The sequence below is a fragment of the Rhinoderma darwinii genome, chromosome 2 (genome assembly GCF_050947455.1).
Source record: "Rhinoderma darwinii isolate aRhiDar2 chromosome 2, aRhiDar2.hap1, whole genome shotgun sequence".
Classification (NCBI taxonomy): domain Eukaryota; kingdom Metazoa; phylum Chordata; class Amphibia; order Anura; family Rhinodermatidae; genus Rhinoderma; species Rhinoderma darwinii.
The window spans coordinates 409,005,127-409,019,667 of NC_134688.1; the positions used below are offsets into that span (position 1 = coordinate 409,005,127).

General features: G+C 43.6%; 1 protein-coding gene across 1 annotated transcript in view; it reads right to left on the reverse strand.

The window, feature by feature from the left end:
- RPA1 (replication protein A1) overlaps window positions 1–14,541 on the reverse strand; it is a 70,165-nt gene that overhangs the window by 32,731 nt on the left and 22,893 nt on the right. The window contains exons 6-7 of the mRNA XM_075854168.1: window positions 2,315–2,386; window positions 436–559 (exon numbers count right to left, since the gene is read on the reverse strand). Of these exons, the coding sequence (XP_075710283.1) occupies window positions 436–559; window positions 2,315–2,386 (196 nt within the window). The remainder of the gene's footprint in view (window positions 1–435; window positions 560–2,314; window positions 2,387–14,541) is intronic.

A 14,541-nucleotide genomic window follows, 5' to 3' on the forward strand; every position in this document is an offset into this window, starting at 1 on the left:
CACCCAACATCAGTGACTGTCCTCACAAATGCACTTCTGGATGAAAGGACAAACACTCCAATATCTTGTAGAAAGCCTTCCCAGAAGAGTAGAAGCTGTTTTAGCTGAAAAGGGGGGGGGGGGGGGGGACTAACTCCATATTAATGCCCATGTATTTAGAATGGAAGGCCATAAAAGCTCCTGTCCGTGTAATGTGTAGGTGTCCGAATACTTTTGTCCATATAGTGTAAGTATATTGCAGTCTCTGCAAGCCTTCACACCCCAGATAGCCAATGCTAGAATAGTGGTATCAAGAGGTTGGATTTAATGTCTCAAATCACACTAATGAACAGTCTGCTGAGGCTTGACCCACTGTACTATTTTGAAGGCACCCCCGCTTATATAACAATTACATTCTAGCTGTGAAATACTCAATGGAAGTCTGTACCCACTTACTTTGATTGGTATGGGTTAAGGCTGGCAATTGGCACCACTTTAGACTGAGAGCCACCAGGTGTATTTGGTGCACCCCCTCCTCCAAATGGTCTAGTGAATCCTTTGTTCGTAGATAAAGAAGAAGCTGTTGGAAGATCGGAAATCCATGAAGACCAAATAAAATAAAGACACTTAAGGATGCAGAAATATTAGACACATATAAAAGGATATGATGGAGTGCAGTTCTCAATTCCTATGACTACAACCACATAAGCTTTTAAGTTTGCACAATATAATGAAGTAAAAAATAGCAACATAACCCACAAAGCCCATGAGGAATACTGGAGACAAATTCAAAAGGCTTTAAGGGGTCTGGTCAGATGAAACATTAGATCCCAGAAATTATGACAGTCCGCAATGCAGATATTACTCAACATACAAAAATATATATCAAAACATGCCCTATGGAGGTCTAATAAAACATAATCCACCCAAAACCATCCGTGTCTTATTTTGTTACATTGATAACAAACAGGGGATTTCTTGTTAGTCACCGCAATATCCTTTTCTTGCCGAGTTCATTGGAGAACACAGAAGACCGTAGGTAATTGCTGCTGCCACTAGGGGGCAGGTCCTAAGCCAAAATTGTTAGCTCCTCACACACAGGCAATACCACTCCTTCAGATACTGAGCTCCCCAGAATAAAAAACAAGTCATAGGAGCAACTAGGAGAAGCCAACAAAAAGTAACAGAAAATCTGAAAAAAGGGGGCAATAAACCCTTGTTTTGTTGGGTCAACCAAAAAGAAAAAAAGGAAGATGAAAGGAAAACCTATTCACTAGGTCAAGAATGAATAATTGGGTGGGAGCTGTCCCTCCCCACCATGAACTCCGCAAGAATAGGATTTTATGCATAGTAAAAAAATAAAAAAAATAAATAAAAAAAATAACCCCAAAAGCTGTCCCTGGGGGAGGGAACAGAAAGACAAAAACAGAGGGTAGCCTACTGCACTGCTGCCTGCAGAACCTCACAACCGAGGGATGCATCCGAAGAAAGGAGCCGGAAAAGTACAGAAAGAGGCATTTTACTCCAATAAGATATATTACAAAGTTTATTATTATTCGCTTGTACTATTGACTTATGCAAAAATTTTTATCATTTAATTACCCCTAGTGGGGCAGTTTTACAAACAATTGAAAGTTGTGCAGAGTTTCACTTTAAAGAGGACCTGTCCACATCCCTCCCCCCCCCCACCGGTGAAGTAATTGTCCCCCGTTACTTTGGCTCCTAATATGGCAATAAGCTGCCTTGTGCTGATCGGACAGCGTAAGGGGAGGGGAAGATGGCACCACCCCAGGAGATTCACTGTAGTTCACGCCCCAGTGGCTAACTACAGTGAATTTCTATATCAGGCGCCAAAATAACGGGGGGAGACAGAACAAATAAAAACATTGCTTGAAACAGGGAGGGAGCGTGCTTAAACCAATATATGTAGAGTGGATGTTAGGACCTGCTGACGGGTCCCCTAAGTGGCCTAATGATTAGAAGTTAAGTTGTTGCACCTACTCATTTCCAGTCCACAACGAGTGTTATAATTGACTGGGGAAGCTCTAGCTGGGAATAAAACTGTTGGAAAAAACAGAAATCTATAGCAGTGTCAAGTTTAAAGCTCTTCGGTATGGCCCATAGCAAGTGTTAGTGTATGTACAGCAACTGGGTGGCTAGGGAGTGGATTTTATAAGAAATAGGTACGACTGAAATCGATGAACTCATAAGTTAGAAAAGGTGACCAAATTTTTTCTATGCAGTGTTCAGTCAAACTAGTAAATAAACCTACAGCAAATAAATGGTGTGTTCAGGTCATGCAAATACCTTCAGACAAATTGTTTCAGTGTCTTACCAGAGTTTTGTGAAGGCTTGCTTGGTGGTGGTGGCGCTGGAGCAGCCACTGCAGGCTGGGGTGCTCCTTGCCCTGAAAAATAAAAAAAATAAAAAGGTATTTTAAAATGAGATATTTAACAGCAAGCTTATAAGCCTTGTACGACTATTTCTTTTCAATTACCATTATGCACAAGTCACTAGCATAAAACGAATGTGGTTGTCCCGCCAATAAATATATTCATTGTATAGATCAGAAACAATAAACAATGTTTGCCATTTACATGCGGTTAAAAAGAAACGATCCAGTGAAGAGTTAGGACATTTACTTACATAGTATTGCGCTACTTGTTCAAAGAATATAGCAGTGTGCACATACACCTAATATGAGCCGGGTGATGGTGGACACCAAATGGTCATTCATTCTCCCCACAACCAGTTCTCTGCATAGTGATCCTCTGTTTACTGAGGAGCAACCAATAGAAATAGATTTCTCCCCTGCTTGTCAGGGAAGTAACGCAGCCTCTGCAGTATAATCAATCATACCTCACGAGGGACCGGTACTGTCCTGAAATGCGTAGTCTGCACGAAGAAAGATAAACCTCTATACAATGCAGATTGGTCCTACTTGCCTGGCGCCGTCACCTAAAGACCATGAATTTTTCTTGATTTTCCTTTGGATTATATGGTCAGCTGTCATAGAGGCTAGGAAACAGATTCTGCTTAGAGCCTGCCCCCAGCAGCACCATGGGGAGACCGCAGTAGCACAAGAGACAATTATTGTAAAATCCATTTCTCGTAGTCTTCATGGGGGGGGGGGGGGCGCCTGGAGACTGGAAACATGGGTATAGGCTTCTGCCACTAAGAAAGAAAAAGTTGACTACTCCCATGCAGGCTATTCCCAATTTATTGACAGAGAGATCATCAGTTTGTACCCCAGGAGGGAGAGAAGCAAAATGTCAGATAACCAAGAAACGGGGAAAAAAAACAACACCAGCAAGAAGGGTACAACAGAAAGCATAAAAACTGTGCGGAAACAGTCACCCCCAATGAAGAATACAAGCAAGGATTTTACAATAAGTACAAAAAGACTAATTTTCTCATACAGATCATTGTGGGACACAGGTACCATGGGACAGCAAGGCGTCCTTGCCTTGATCAGTCTGAATGACCCAGTCTCATGAGAACACAGACTGTAAACTCAGAAGGCAGAGTGCACCCTGGGAGATCAGATCTAGTCGATTAGAAAGTCACCAGGAAACTGATGATGTAGACCACGTCCACGTACCAGTAAAACTAGGTCCATCTGGAGTCACCAGGATGACAAATGCTTTCTTGATTACCTTGTGCTCTCGTGGAAGAATAAGGAGCAGAGTACAGAGGCAGGACAGAGTCTAGTTTTCTAGAGGATCTCATATCCTGGAGATGAGCCATGGTACCCGGTGGTTAATCCAGGAGCCATTAAGTTGACGTCTTGAGTGCCCTAATGCTCGCAGAGATGAGCAAAGATGTGGAAAAGGAGAGATTACACCTCAGATGTTCCAAACTAAGGTACTGTAGTCTGTGACCCAATTTTCGACTCGAGATGTGTACTGCAGAGATTGCTAGAACCTGGCATCCGGCCCAGGAGAGAATGTGAGATACTTCCTTCATGCAGTGCTATAGTAACTATATATACAATCTTGTTAGTTGCGAAATTTAAAAATTCTACTTTTACCACAGCTAGAATGTGGCCACATATGTATTAAAAGGTGCTTGCTAACTTTTCTGGGTTATAAGGAAGACTGGACATATAGTGTCTGATCTCACCATTCGCCTTATGGTACCATACAGTCGCCTAGGATATGCAACAGCCTGCTGTCCCTGCTGCATCTCGCCAGGTCAATAATTTGCACAAGTGCCACGCATGTTTATCAGCACCTGGTGCTGACAGATCAGATCATAAGAACCTTGCAAAGCCAAAATGACAAACTCCACATCATTCACTGCGCACTATAGAATGACAAAGCCAGTCAGCCGGCTGTTCCTTCCTCTATTTATTTCATTGAGTGAAGAAACTGGTAACATTAGAAACTGTTGCACTACAGTCAGACAAATGTCATCACCATTGTGTTTCTAATGATGTCAGCTGTCAACAGAACAGGCCTCATTGCAATATTACCGGTATATCCTGGAACTCATCCTAACAGAGAGCCTCTACAATCTTCCTGCCACCCTCAGTGTACACCAACAAGGCACCCCTGCTACCCTGTTCTATAGTATCATCCAGCCACCACCATAAAGGGGACAAGACAAGAGACAGGAACTGGGCACTACCAAGGGGGATGCAGCAGCTGGGAACTGGCGGAGAAAGTCCAATGCCCATTTTTCCCCTAACAACTGTTACTCTCTGCACGTGGTGTGCATCAGAGGCAGGTCGAGCAGTCGTGCGATATTATAGGGGGGGGGGGGGTAAAGTTACAGCTGCGTCAGGGCTAGCCGCAAATAGCAACCAGGCCAAATTCTCGTCTTGAATTCCAAATTCTTGGGCGCGTTATTGACCATTTCAGGCCTCATCTAAAGAACTGTTCATGGCGTGCATGTAGCGGATGAGGCCTTACTGGTCAATGTATGCCACAGCATTGTCTGACGCCGGATGGGGTGCCCCGCCAACATCTCCTCTAAGTCAGAATGAGAGCGATTGCGCTCAGTTCCAATATGTTGGACAGTAGAGCTTCCCGAAAGCTCTAGTGGCCCTGGCTTGTGTGATGGAGAAACAACCCCACCCAGCCTGGTATCTGTGGTCAAAACTAGTAACCCTAGCAAATCAGAGAGTGGAGCCATCACAGTAGGGATCAGCGAACCTGGTCAGGGAGCCGGATGGGCGATTGCATGATGTGACATCTCTAGGGTCTGACATAGTAGAAGATAAGGGTAAGCACACCCAAGGAAAGGGGAAGTGAAAACTTTTCTTCTTTTTTAAATTAGAAAAAGTTCAGGAGGAGCTTTGCGCCGGTCCCCCAAAGAAAAAGGCAGAGCATACCAGAGCGTAAGGTGGAATGAGTTTCTCAGCAAGGAATGGAAGAAACTCCACAAACACGCATGGTTTGTAGCAGCCGGCAAGTAAATTAGTGTCTGGCCGGATGACTATCACCACCGCTAGAAGAGAGAGAGCCAGGGCACAGGAGCAGAGAAAAAGGGTAGAGAAATGTCTACTGGACACCCTGCAAACAAAGGGAGAGAAGATGGGAGAGGGGCGAGACACAGTGGGGGATTGCATGCCCTGCGGACAAAGTCGCTGCTGGGACTAAAGAGTGGGACCAAGTGAAGCCTGGTGCTACCGGGAAAAGGAGCCAGAGGTTAAAACCGTAGGATCAGAAAGGGGAGAAACACTCACCCCCCCCCCCACCCCCCCGTGTCTTTCTGGAGCCTCTCTTTGCGACGCACCTCGCTCTGGTAGGAGGGTGGGTGGAGACTAATACTTATACTCCAGGAGTGGTAAGACCGAGCAGTAGGAATGGTCTGTTCCCATCTATGTCCAAGTGCTACTTCCTTGACACCGATTCGCTGTGTTTGGAGGGGGGGGGGGCAGGAATGAAGAACCCTCCCTGTTTCCCCATCCTAGAAGAAGCTCATTTTATTAAAAAAAAAAAAAAAACCCCTAGCTAAACTAAACATTATAGGTAGAACAGAAAGGAGAGCCAGATTCTTATCTGCCTCCTACAGAGACAGAGTTAAAAAAGATAAGCTTTGTGCCAATAAGCTGGGTATCGCCTGCATAGGAGGAGTAGTAATTTTTTTTTTCTGCGTCAGCCTCCAAGTAAGGCAGGATTCACACGACCGGGTCCCCCCCGAGCCAGAGTGTCGGCCGGTAAAATCGGCCATTTTGCCCGGCCGGTTTGCATAAAGTTTTGCATCCGTTCCGGGCCGGGCAGATCTGGACAGTGACATCAGCGGCAACTCCTGAAGGGGAATCCCCATGTGTTCGGAGATTCCGCTTCAGGAGTTTCCCCTGATGTCACTGCCCAGATATGGACAGAGGCATCAAGCGCTCTGTCCAGGAGCGGAATCCCCGAACACACGGGGATTCCACTCCTTCAGGGAGCTAAAATGGAGCTAGCACATAGAGCGGGGAGATACCTCCCTGCTCTGCTATAGTGGCGTCGCTACAGTAGTAGCAGCCGCCGCAGCAGCAGCTGCTAGCGGCGCCATGGAAGGTGTCGCTGGGCCAGGGCGCTTTTAACAAGCAGGGGAAGGGAGCCAGCGCAGCGCTCCCTTCCACCTGCTGTACACCCCGGCCCTGCCACAGTGTACAGCGTAGCCATTCGTCCGAATGGCATCAACTCCTCCTCCTCACATGCACTCTGCGCTGTGAGGAGATAGAGCGCAAGCCACGGAAAACCCGGCCATCACTCGGGACACATTCCGGTGATGGCCGTGTATTACCCGGCCCCATAGACTTCTATCGGAGCCGGGCGGCCGGGTACCCGGCCGAAAATAGAGCATGTCCTATTTTTTTTGACGGCCGGTTTTCCCGGCCGTCAAAAAATCGGTCGTGTGAATAGCCCCATTAGGGGTCTATTATTCCTAATGCAGCCGGGTGCCGGCCGATTTATGAACGGCCGGCAACTGGCCGGGAAACCCTGTCGTGTGAATGAGGCCTAACAGCCGCCGGTTCCCATGTCCCACTGAAAATCACTTTAAAACTACTAACAGCATTTCTGTACTTTGCTCTGAAAAAGATACATGGGATAAACCCTTTAATGTATAGGAGATGCATGTAAAGAGTGTCACCTACAAAAAACACAATAATTAATGAATTGCTGAAAAGATAGATTCCAAATCTGTAAGTTTAAGCTCTCTACCCACTTGCATTCCTTTGCTAGGAGCCCGAAAACAGGCCGTGCACTGCATGTGGAAGCATCGAGGGGACTAAGCTCGGCAATATAATGAAGACAACTCCTAGGACTCGTCATCAGCATGAAGCACAGTACGGTGGCATCCCTAATTTAAGAAAAGGGGTGTGTGCGTGTGCGTGACACATGTCAGCAACTGGAGACATAAAATAAGTGCTAATATATAGTACCGTATAAAACTAATTATTTAGGAAAAATGCTATTAATACAATTACACGCAGAAATGAAGGTTTCCCACTACAATATAGTAACCTGCAAATACCACGTCAACATGTCTTGTCACATTCTATTTTCAAAGACGACATACAAGATGATAAAACTTCTCATGCAAGCAGATGGCTGTGAACAACAGATGTAGCAATGCGCAGGCAGGACAACCACAGATGAAATATCGTGGGGTTCAGAATCAATACATAATCACATCCGTTATACCGCCACAAACAGTAGCAGGAACACTGACATGTACTGGGTTTTGTTTATCCAAGACGGACTATTCTATCAAACTTGTAAATTAGATTAACGGTCATAATTTTTCTGAACAGGTGGTAAATATCCTGAATCGATAGCAGCTTGCAGGTGGGCAGTTCTAGATTTTAAGTAATACTCCGGCACACAAAAAACCAAAGTAATAGTACTGTTGCATTGATATGGCATCTTATAGGTAAACACTGCTGACCTAGTATCTGAAATCAAATGTCCTTAAGAGTGAACAGGATGAGGTTTTTTGTAACGCAGCAGATTTTCAAGTGTTGAGAAAACCCACATGGAGCATAAACAGAAAAATAAGCATATCCTGGTCCCAGGGGAACACTGTACCAAAAAGCCAGGGTTCAGGAAGAAGCACAAAGGAGGGCTGGATCTGTGTCCCCCAATGTATCCAACAAGAAGAGGACTTTATGGGAAGTACAAAAACCAAATTTCCTCATTAAGTGCAATTGGGAGGACACAGCACTGCGGGACACCCTAGAGTCGTCCCAGAGGGTGGGAAAAAAAGCAATGAGATTTGAAAATAACCCTGAAAGCGTTCTAATTCTGGAACAACAAATAGCTTGGGGGAGGGAAAGGGGGGGGGGGCGATGACAAGGAGGATTCTTACACTTAGCCTCCTACTGGCAGGCCCATATATCCATGCTACTGTGTCCCCCAATGACTAACAAGAAAAGTTGTCGTCATCTGGAGAGCCACAGACTGGAGACCACTGGTGTAGTGGGACAGAAAGGAGCTATGGAGCCAGACACTTGTACGTTCTGAATCAATTGCTCGCAGTTTTTATAATCCCTAGTTGCAGTCATTGAATGGAAAGCTTTATTTCTTACTGCCAGCGGATAACAACCTGTCCTGGTTACGTGTTTCATTACAAGATAGTACAGATTCCTTGCACTGTTATGAGCCGTGCATTGGCGAGACCACCACATGGTCAGGACAGGACTATTTTATCCACTGATAAAAGTATAGCTCTAATACACTACACATGTAGTGCAGAGTATTAGAATAGCGATCAGGGCCTCCTGCCTTCGAGTCCCCTAATGGGACTAAATAAAAAAAGTTGTATAAAATTAAAAGTTCATAAGTGATAAAAGCAATAATCCCCCTTTTTCCCCTGAGCAGTCTTTATTATTAAAAAAAATAAACTATACATAATTGGCACCGGCGCGTCCATAAAGGCCTGAACTACAAAAAGTATTTCATTATTTATCCCGTGTGGTGAACGCTGTAAAAGAAAATAGACCATACCAGAATCACAATGTTTTGGTCACTTCACCTCCAAAAAAAATTGAATAAAAAGATCAAAAAGTTACATGTACCCAAAAATTGTACTGATCGAAACTACAGTTCATTACGCAAAAAACAAGCCCTCACACGGCTTTCTTGATGGAACAATAAAATAAAAGTTATGGCTCTTAGAATATGGGAACACAAAAAGTTAATTATTTTTATAAAAAGTATTTTATTTGTGCAAACACAGTAAGACATAAAAAAAAACCCTATAAACATATGGTATCGCCGTAATCGTATCGCCCCGCAGAATAAAGTGAATATGTCATTTATTGCACACAATGAACGCTGTAAAAAAAAAAATTATATATATATATTAAAAATAGGGATAAAAAAAAAAAAACTATAGTAGAATTGCTGTTTTTTAGTCAGCCCGCTTCTTAAAAAATAATATAAACTGATCAAAACGTCACATGCACCACATGAAAAACACAATTAAATCCTCAAGGGGTCTAGTTTCCAAAATGGGGTCACTTTTAAGGGGTTTCCCCTGTACTGGTACCTCAGATGCGACATGGTGCCCAGAAACCAATCCAGCAAAACCTACATGCCAAATAGCGCTCCTGCCATTCTGAGCCCTGCTTGTCCAACCAGAAATGTATGTCCACATATGGAATATTGCCGTAATCGGGAGAAATTGCTTTACAAATGTTGGGGTGCTTTTTTTCCTTTATTCCTTGTAAAAATGTGTACCTTTTATCGGAAAAATGTGTGATTTAATTGCACAGCCTAATTGCACAAAAGGCAGCAAAACCCCTGTGGGGTCTAAATGGTCACTATACCCCTCTATAAATTCCTTGAGGGGTGAAGTTTGCCAAATGCGTCACTTTTGGGGGGTTTCCACGGTATTGGCACCACAAAACCAGACATGGTGCTTAAAGTATATTCTAATAAAAAGGATGCCTCAAAATCCTCTAGGTGCTCCTTTGATTGACACTTGTGTTTCAGTCCAGTAGCACACAAGGGCCACATGTGGGATATTTCTAAAAACCGCAGCATCCGGGCAATAAATATTGAGTTGCGTATCTGTTAAAACCTTTTGTTTTACTGGAAAAAAAAAAAATGGAATAAATAGAATAAAAAAGGATTTTCTGCATAAAAAATTAAATTTGTAAATTTCACCTCTACATTGCTTTAAATTCCTGTGAAACGCCTAGAGGGTTAAGAAACACTCTAAACTCTGTTTTGGATACTTTGAGGGTCTAGTTTTTAAAATGGTGTTTTATGGGGGTTTCTAATATGTAGGCCACTGAATTGGTACCTAAAAAAATAAAATAAACTGCTTTTGAAATTTACTTCAAAATTCGAGAAATTGCTGCTTATGTTCTAAACCTTGCAGAAAATTTCCAAAACCTATTTTTTTTATGGACCACCACAGTTCTGAAGTGGCTTTGACTGCCCTATATACTACAAACCCCCCATAAATCACTCCATTTTAACCCCTTAATGACCGCTGATAAGCCTTTTCACGATTAGCGGGCTTTATTCTGATGCAATAGCCTTTTTACGGCGCTGCATCGGAATAAACAGAGCAGGGAGCCGTTAAATCTCCCTGCTCTCAGCTGCCAGAGGTAGCTGAGGGCTGGGGGCATCCCTGCTCGAACGTGTGAGATCGATATTAGTATCGATCTCATCCGTTTAACCCCTCAGATGCGGCGCTCAATAGCATGGCCTAGCAGCTGCCTGTCCATTTTAACCCCTTCGCGCTCAGGTCAGTAATAGTACGTCCTGCTAAGTAGAACGTTCGCGCTCAGGTCAGTACTATTACTGACCTGAATAAACACGGCGCCATTTAATCCCGGCGCGTGTTTGAGCTGTGATACCTGCTGTTTCCGACAGCAGGCTATCACAGCTTAGTGTGCAGGGACCGATCGCGGTGGTCCCCGCCGATTAACCCCTTAGAAGCCGCGTTCAATAGCGATCGCGGCTTCTTAGGGGTTAAGCTGCCATCGCCGGCCTGCTACACGATAGCGGGCCGTGATGGCTACTATGGCAACCAGAATCCTAACAATGGACTCTGGCTACGCCATCGACGGAAGCCTAGTGGGTCCCGACAAAATCAGGACCCACTATGCTTGCTGTCAGCGAACAGCTGACAGCTCTAATACACTGCACTACGTATGTAGTGCAGTGTATTAGAATAGTGATCAGAGCCTCCTGCCCTCATGTCCCCTAGTGGGACAAAGTAAAAAAAGTGTAAAAAAGTAAAAAAAAGTAAAAAAAAGTTGTGTAAAAATAAGAAAATAAAAGACTTAAAAGTAATAAAAGTAAAAGTCCCCCTTTTTCCCTTATCAGTTCTTTATTATTAATAAAAATATATAAATAAACAAATAAACTATACATAATTGGTATCGCCGCGTCCGTAACGGCCTGAACTACAAAACGATGTCGTTATTTATCCCGCGCGGTGAACGCCGTAGGAGAAAATAATAATAAACCGTACCACAATCACAATTGTTTGGTCACTTCACCTCCCAAAAAATGGAATAAAAAGAGATCAAAAAGTCGCATGTACCTAAAAATGGTACTGATCGAAACTACAGCTCGTTACGCAAAAAATAAGTCCTCGCACGGCTTTCCTGATGGGAAAATAAAAAAGTTCTGGCGCTTAGAATAAGGTAACACAAAAAATAAATTATATTTTACAAAATGTATTTTATTGTGCAAACGCCATAAGACATAAAAAAAACTATAAACATCTGGTATCGACGTAATCGTATCGCCGCGCAGAATAAAGTGAATATGTCATTTATAGCGCACGGTGAACGCTGTAAAAAAAATTGAATAAAAAACAATAGTAAAATTGCTGTTTTTTTAGTCACCACGCCACCTAAAATTAGAATAAAAACTGATCAAAAAGTCGCATGCACCCCAAGAAAACTACAATGGATTCCTCAAGGTCTCTAGTTTCCAAAAAGGGGTCACTTTTGGGGGGTTTCCACTGTTTTAGCACCACAAGACCTCTTCAAACCGGACATGGTGCCTAATAAATTAAATTAATTAAATGTCACCTCTACTTTGCTCTAAATTCCTGTGAAACGCCTAAAGGGTTAATAAACTTTTTAAATGCTGTTGTGAATACTTTGAGGGGTCTAGTTTCTGAAATGGTGTTTGATAAGGGTGTCTAATATATGGGCCCCTCAAAGCAACTTCAGAACTGAGCTGGAAACTAAAAAATAAAATAAAAATGAGGCAATACTTCGCTTCTTACATTATACTGATAATGAGCCGTGCCCACCCCGAGATGACCCCAGTTTTGACCGTTTGTATAAACGGAGACCCCTATTAGACCATTTCAGTACCCGGTTTTCCCCAGCATACACCCCGAGAAGTGTATTTCTATTGATGAGTCCCTGGTACATTTGAAAGGGAGGCTTCAATTCCGCGAGTACCTGCCGGGTAAGAGGGCAAGGTATGGCGTGAAGATGTATAAGCTGCGAGAGTGCATCAGGGTATACCTACAGATTTAGGATATATGAAGGGAAGGACACCAGTTCTCAGCCCCCAGAATGCCCCCCCTTACTGGGAGTTAATACAAAAATTGTGTGGGATTTAGTGCACCCACTGCTGGACCAGGGTTACCACCTCTACCTGGATAATTTTTATACCAGCGTCCCACTCTTCAACTGCCTCGCTTCCAGAAGTCCTGCGGCATGCGGCACTGCTAGAAGAAACCTGAGAGGCCTCCCTACGACTCTGCTTGGGCAAACACTCAGAAGGGGTGAGAGCAGGGCACAATCTAGCAGCAACATATTGTGTGTCAAGTACAAGACCAGGGAGATGCCACACCAGTACCCATGTACCTGTACGAGGTACCAGTACAGGTTCCCCCAAACTAGACTGCATCCTGGACTACAATAGGTACATGGGAGGGGTGGACTTGTCAGATCAAGTCCTGAAGCCTTACAGTACTTCTGGAAGCGGGGCCACAGGCATCGTACCAGGGCAACACTTTTTAGGAGAAGTTCCCCAAACTGGCAAGAAGGGAAAAAGTCAAAAGAGGTGCAGAGTCTGCTATAAGAGGGGGATAAGGAAGGACACAATATATCAATGTGACGCGTGTCCCGAAAAACCAGAGCTCTGTATGAAAGAGTGTTTTCAAATTTATCATCCATCCCTTTATTTTTAATTTACCCCAGTTTTACTCGCTCTGATCCACTTCGCACAGCTTACCCCTCCTGCGTGCCCAGGCAGCTGATAACAGCCACATGTAGGGTATTGCCGTACCCGGGAGAGCCAACATTACAGTTTATGAGGTGTATATCTCCGGTGGCGCATGCTGGGCACAATATATCGGACACTGAATTGGCATATATATATATATAGAAAATGGCAAATTTCACTCTGCACCAACTGCTGCACATTATCTTTTACACAATACCTGTGGGGTCAAAATGCTCACTACACCTCTAGATGAATTCCTTAAGGGGTGTCGTTTTTAAAACGGGGTCACTTCTCGGGGGTTTCAACTGTACTGATACCTCAGGGGCTTCAGCACACACGACTTAGCACCAGAAAATTCCCAGTAGGCCACATGGTGGTCCTTTCCTTCTGAGCCCTCCCATGGGCCCAAACGGCAGTTTATCACCACAAATAGGGTATTGCCACACTCAGGACAAATTGGGCAACAAAATGCGGTATTTTATTCCTTGTGAAAATAAGAAATTTTGAGCCAAAACTACCTCTTATTGGAAAAAATATATTTTTTTTAAATTCACAGCCCAATTCAAATAAGTTCTGTGAAAAAACTGTGGGGTCTAAATGGTCACAACACCCATAAATAAATTCCTTGAGGGGTTTTGTTTCCAAAATGGGGTCACTTTTGGTGGGTTTCCATTGCTTTGATACCTCTGAGGCTCTGCAAATGCGACATGGCACCCGAAAACCAATCCAGCAAAATCTGGACTCCAACAAACACATAGCGCTCCTTTCCTTCTGAGCCCTCCCATGGGCCCAAACAGCAGTTTATCACCACAAATGGGGTATTGCCGCACTCAGGACAAATTGGGCAACAAAATGGGGCATTTTGTTCCCTGTGAAAATAAGAAATTATGATCAAAAATGACATCTTATTGGAAAAATTGTCATTCTTTTAATTTCACAGCCCAATTCAAATACGCGCTGTGAAAAAACTACGGGGTCAAAATGGTAACAATAACCATAAATTAATTCCTTGAGGGGTGCAGTTTCCAAAATGGGGTCAGTTTTGGGGGATTCCTACTGTTTTGGCACCTCAACACCTCTCCAAACCTGGCATGCTGCCTAAAATATATGCTAATAAAAAAGCACCACCAAAATGCACTAGGTGCTTCTTTGCTTCTGGGGCTTGTGTTTTAGTCCACGAGCGCACTAGAGCCACATGTGGGACATTTCTAAAAACTGAAGAATCTGGACAATACATATTCAGTAGTGTTTCTCTGGTAAAACCTTCTTTGTTACAGAAAAAAAATAGAATAAAATTGAAATTCAGAAATAAAAACGAAATTTGCAAATTTCACCTCCACTTTGCTTTAATTCCTGTGAAATGCCTGAAGGGTTAAAAAACTTTCTAAATGCTGCTTTGAATACTTTGAGGGGC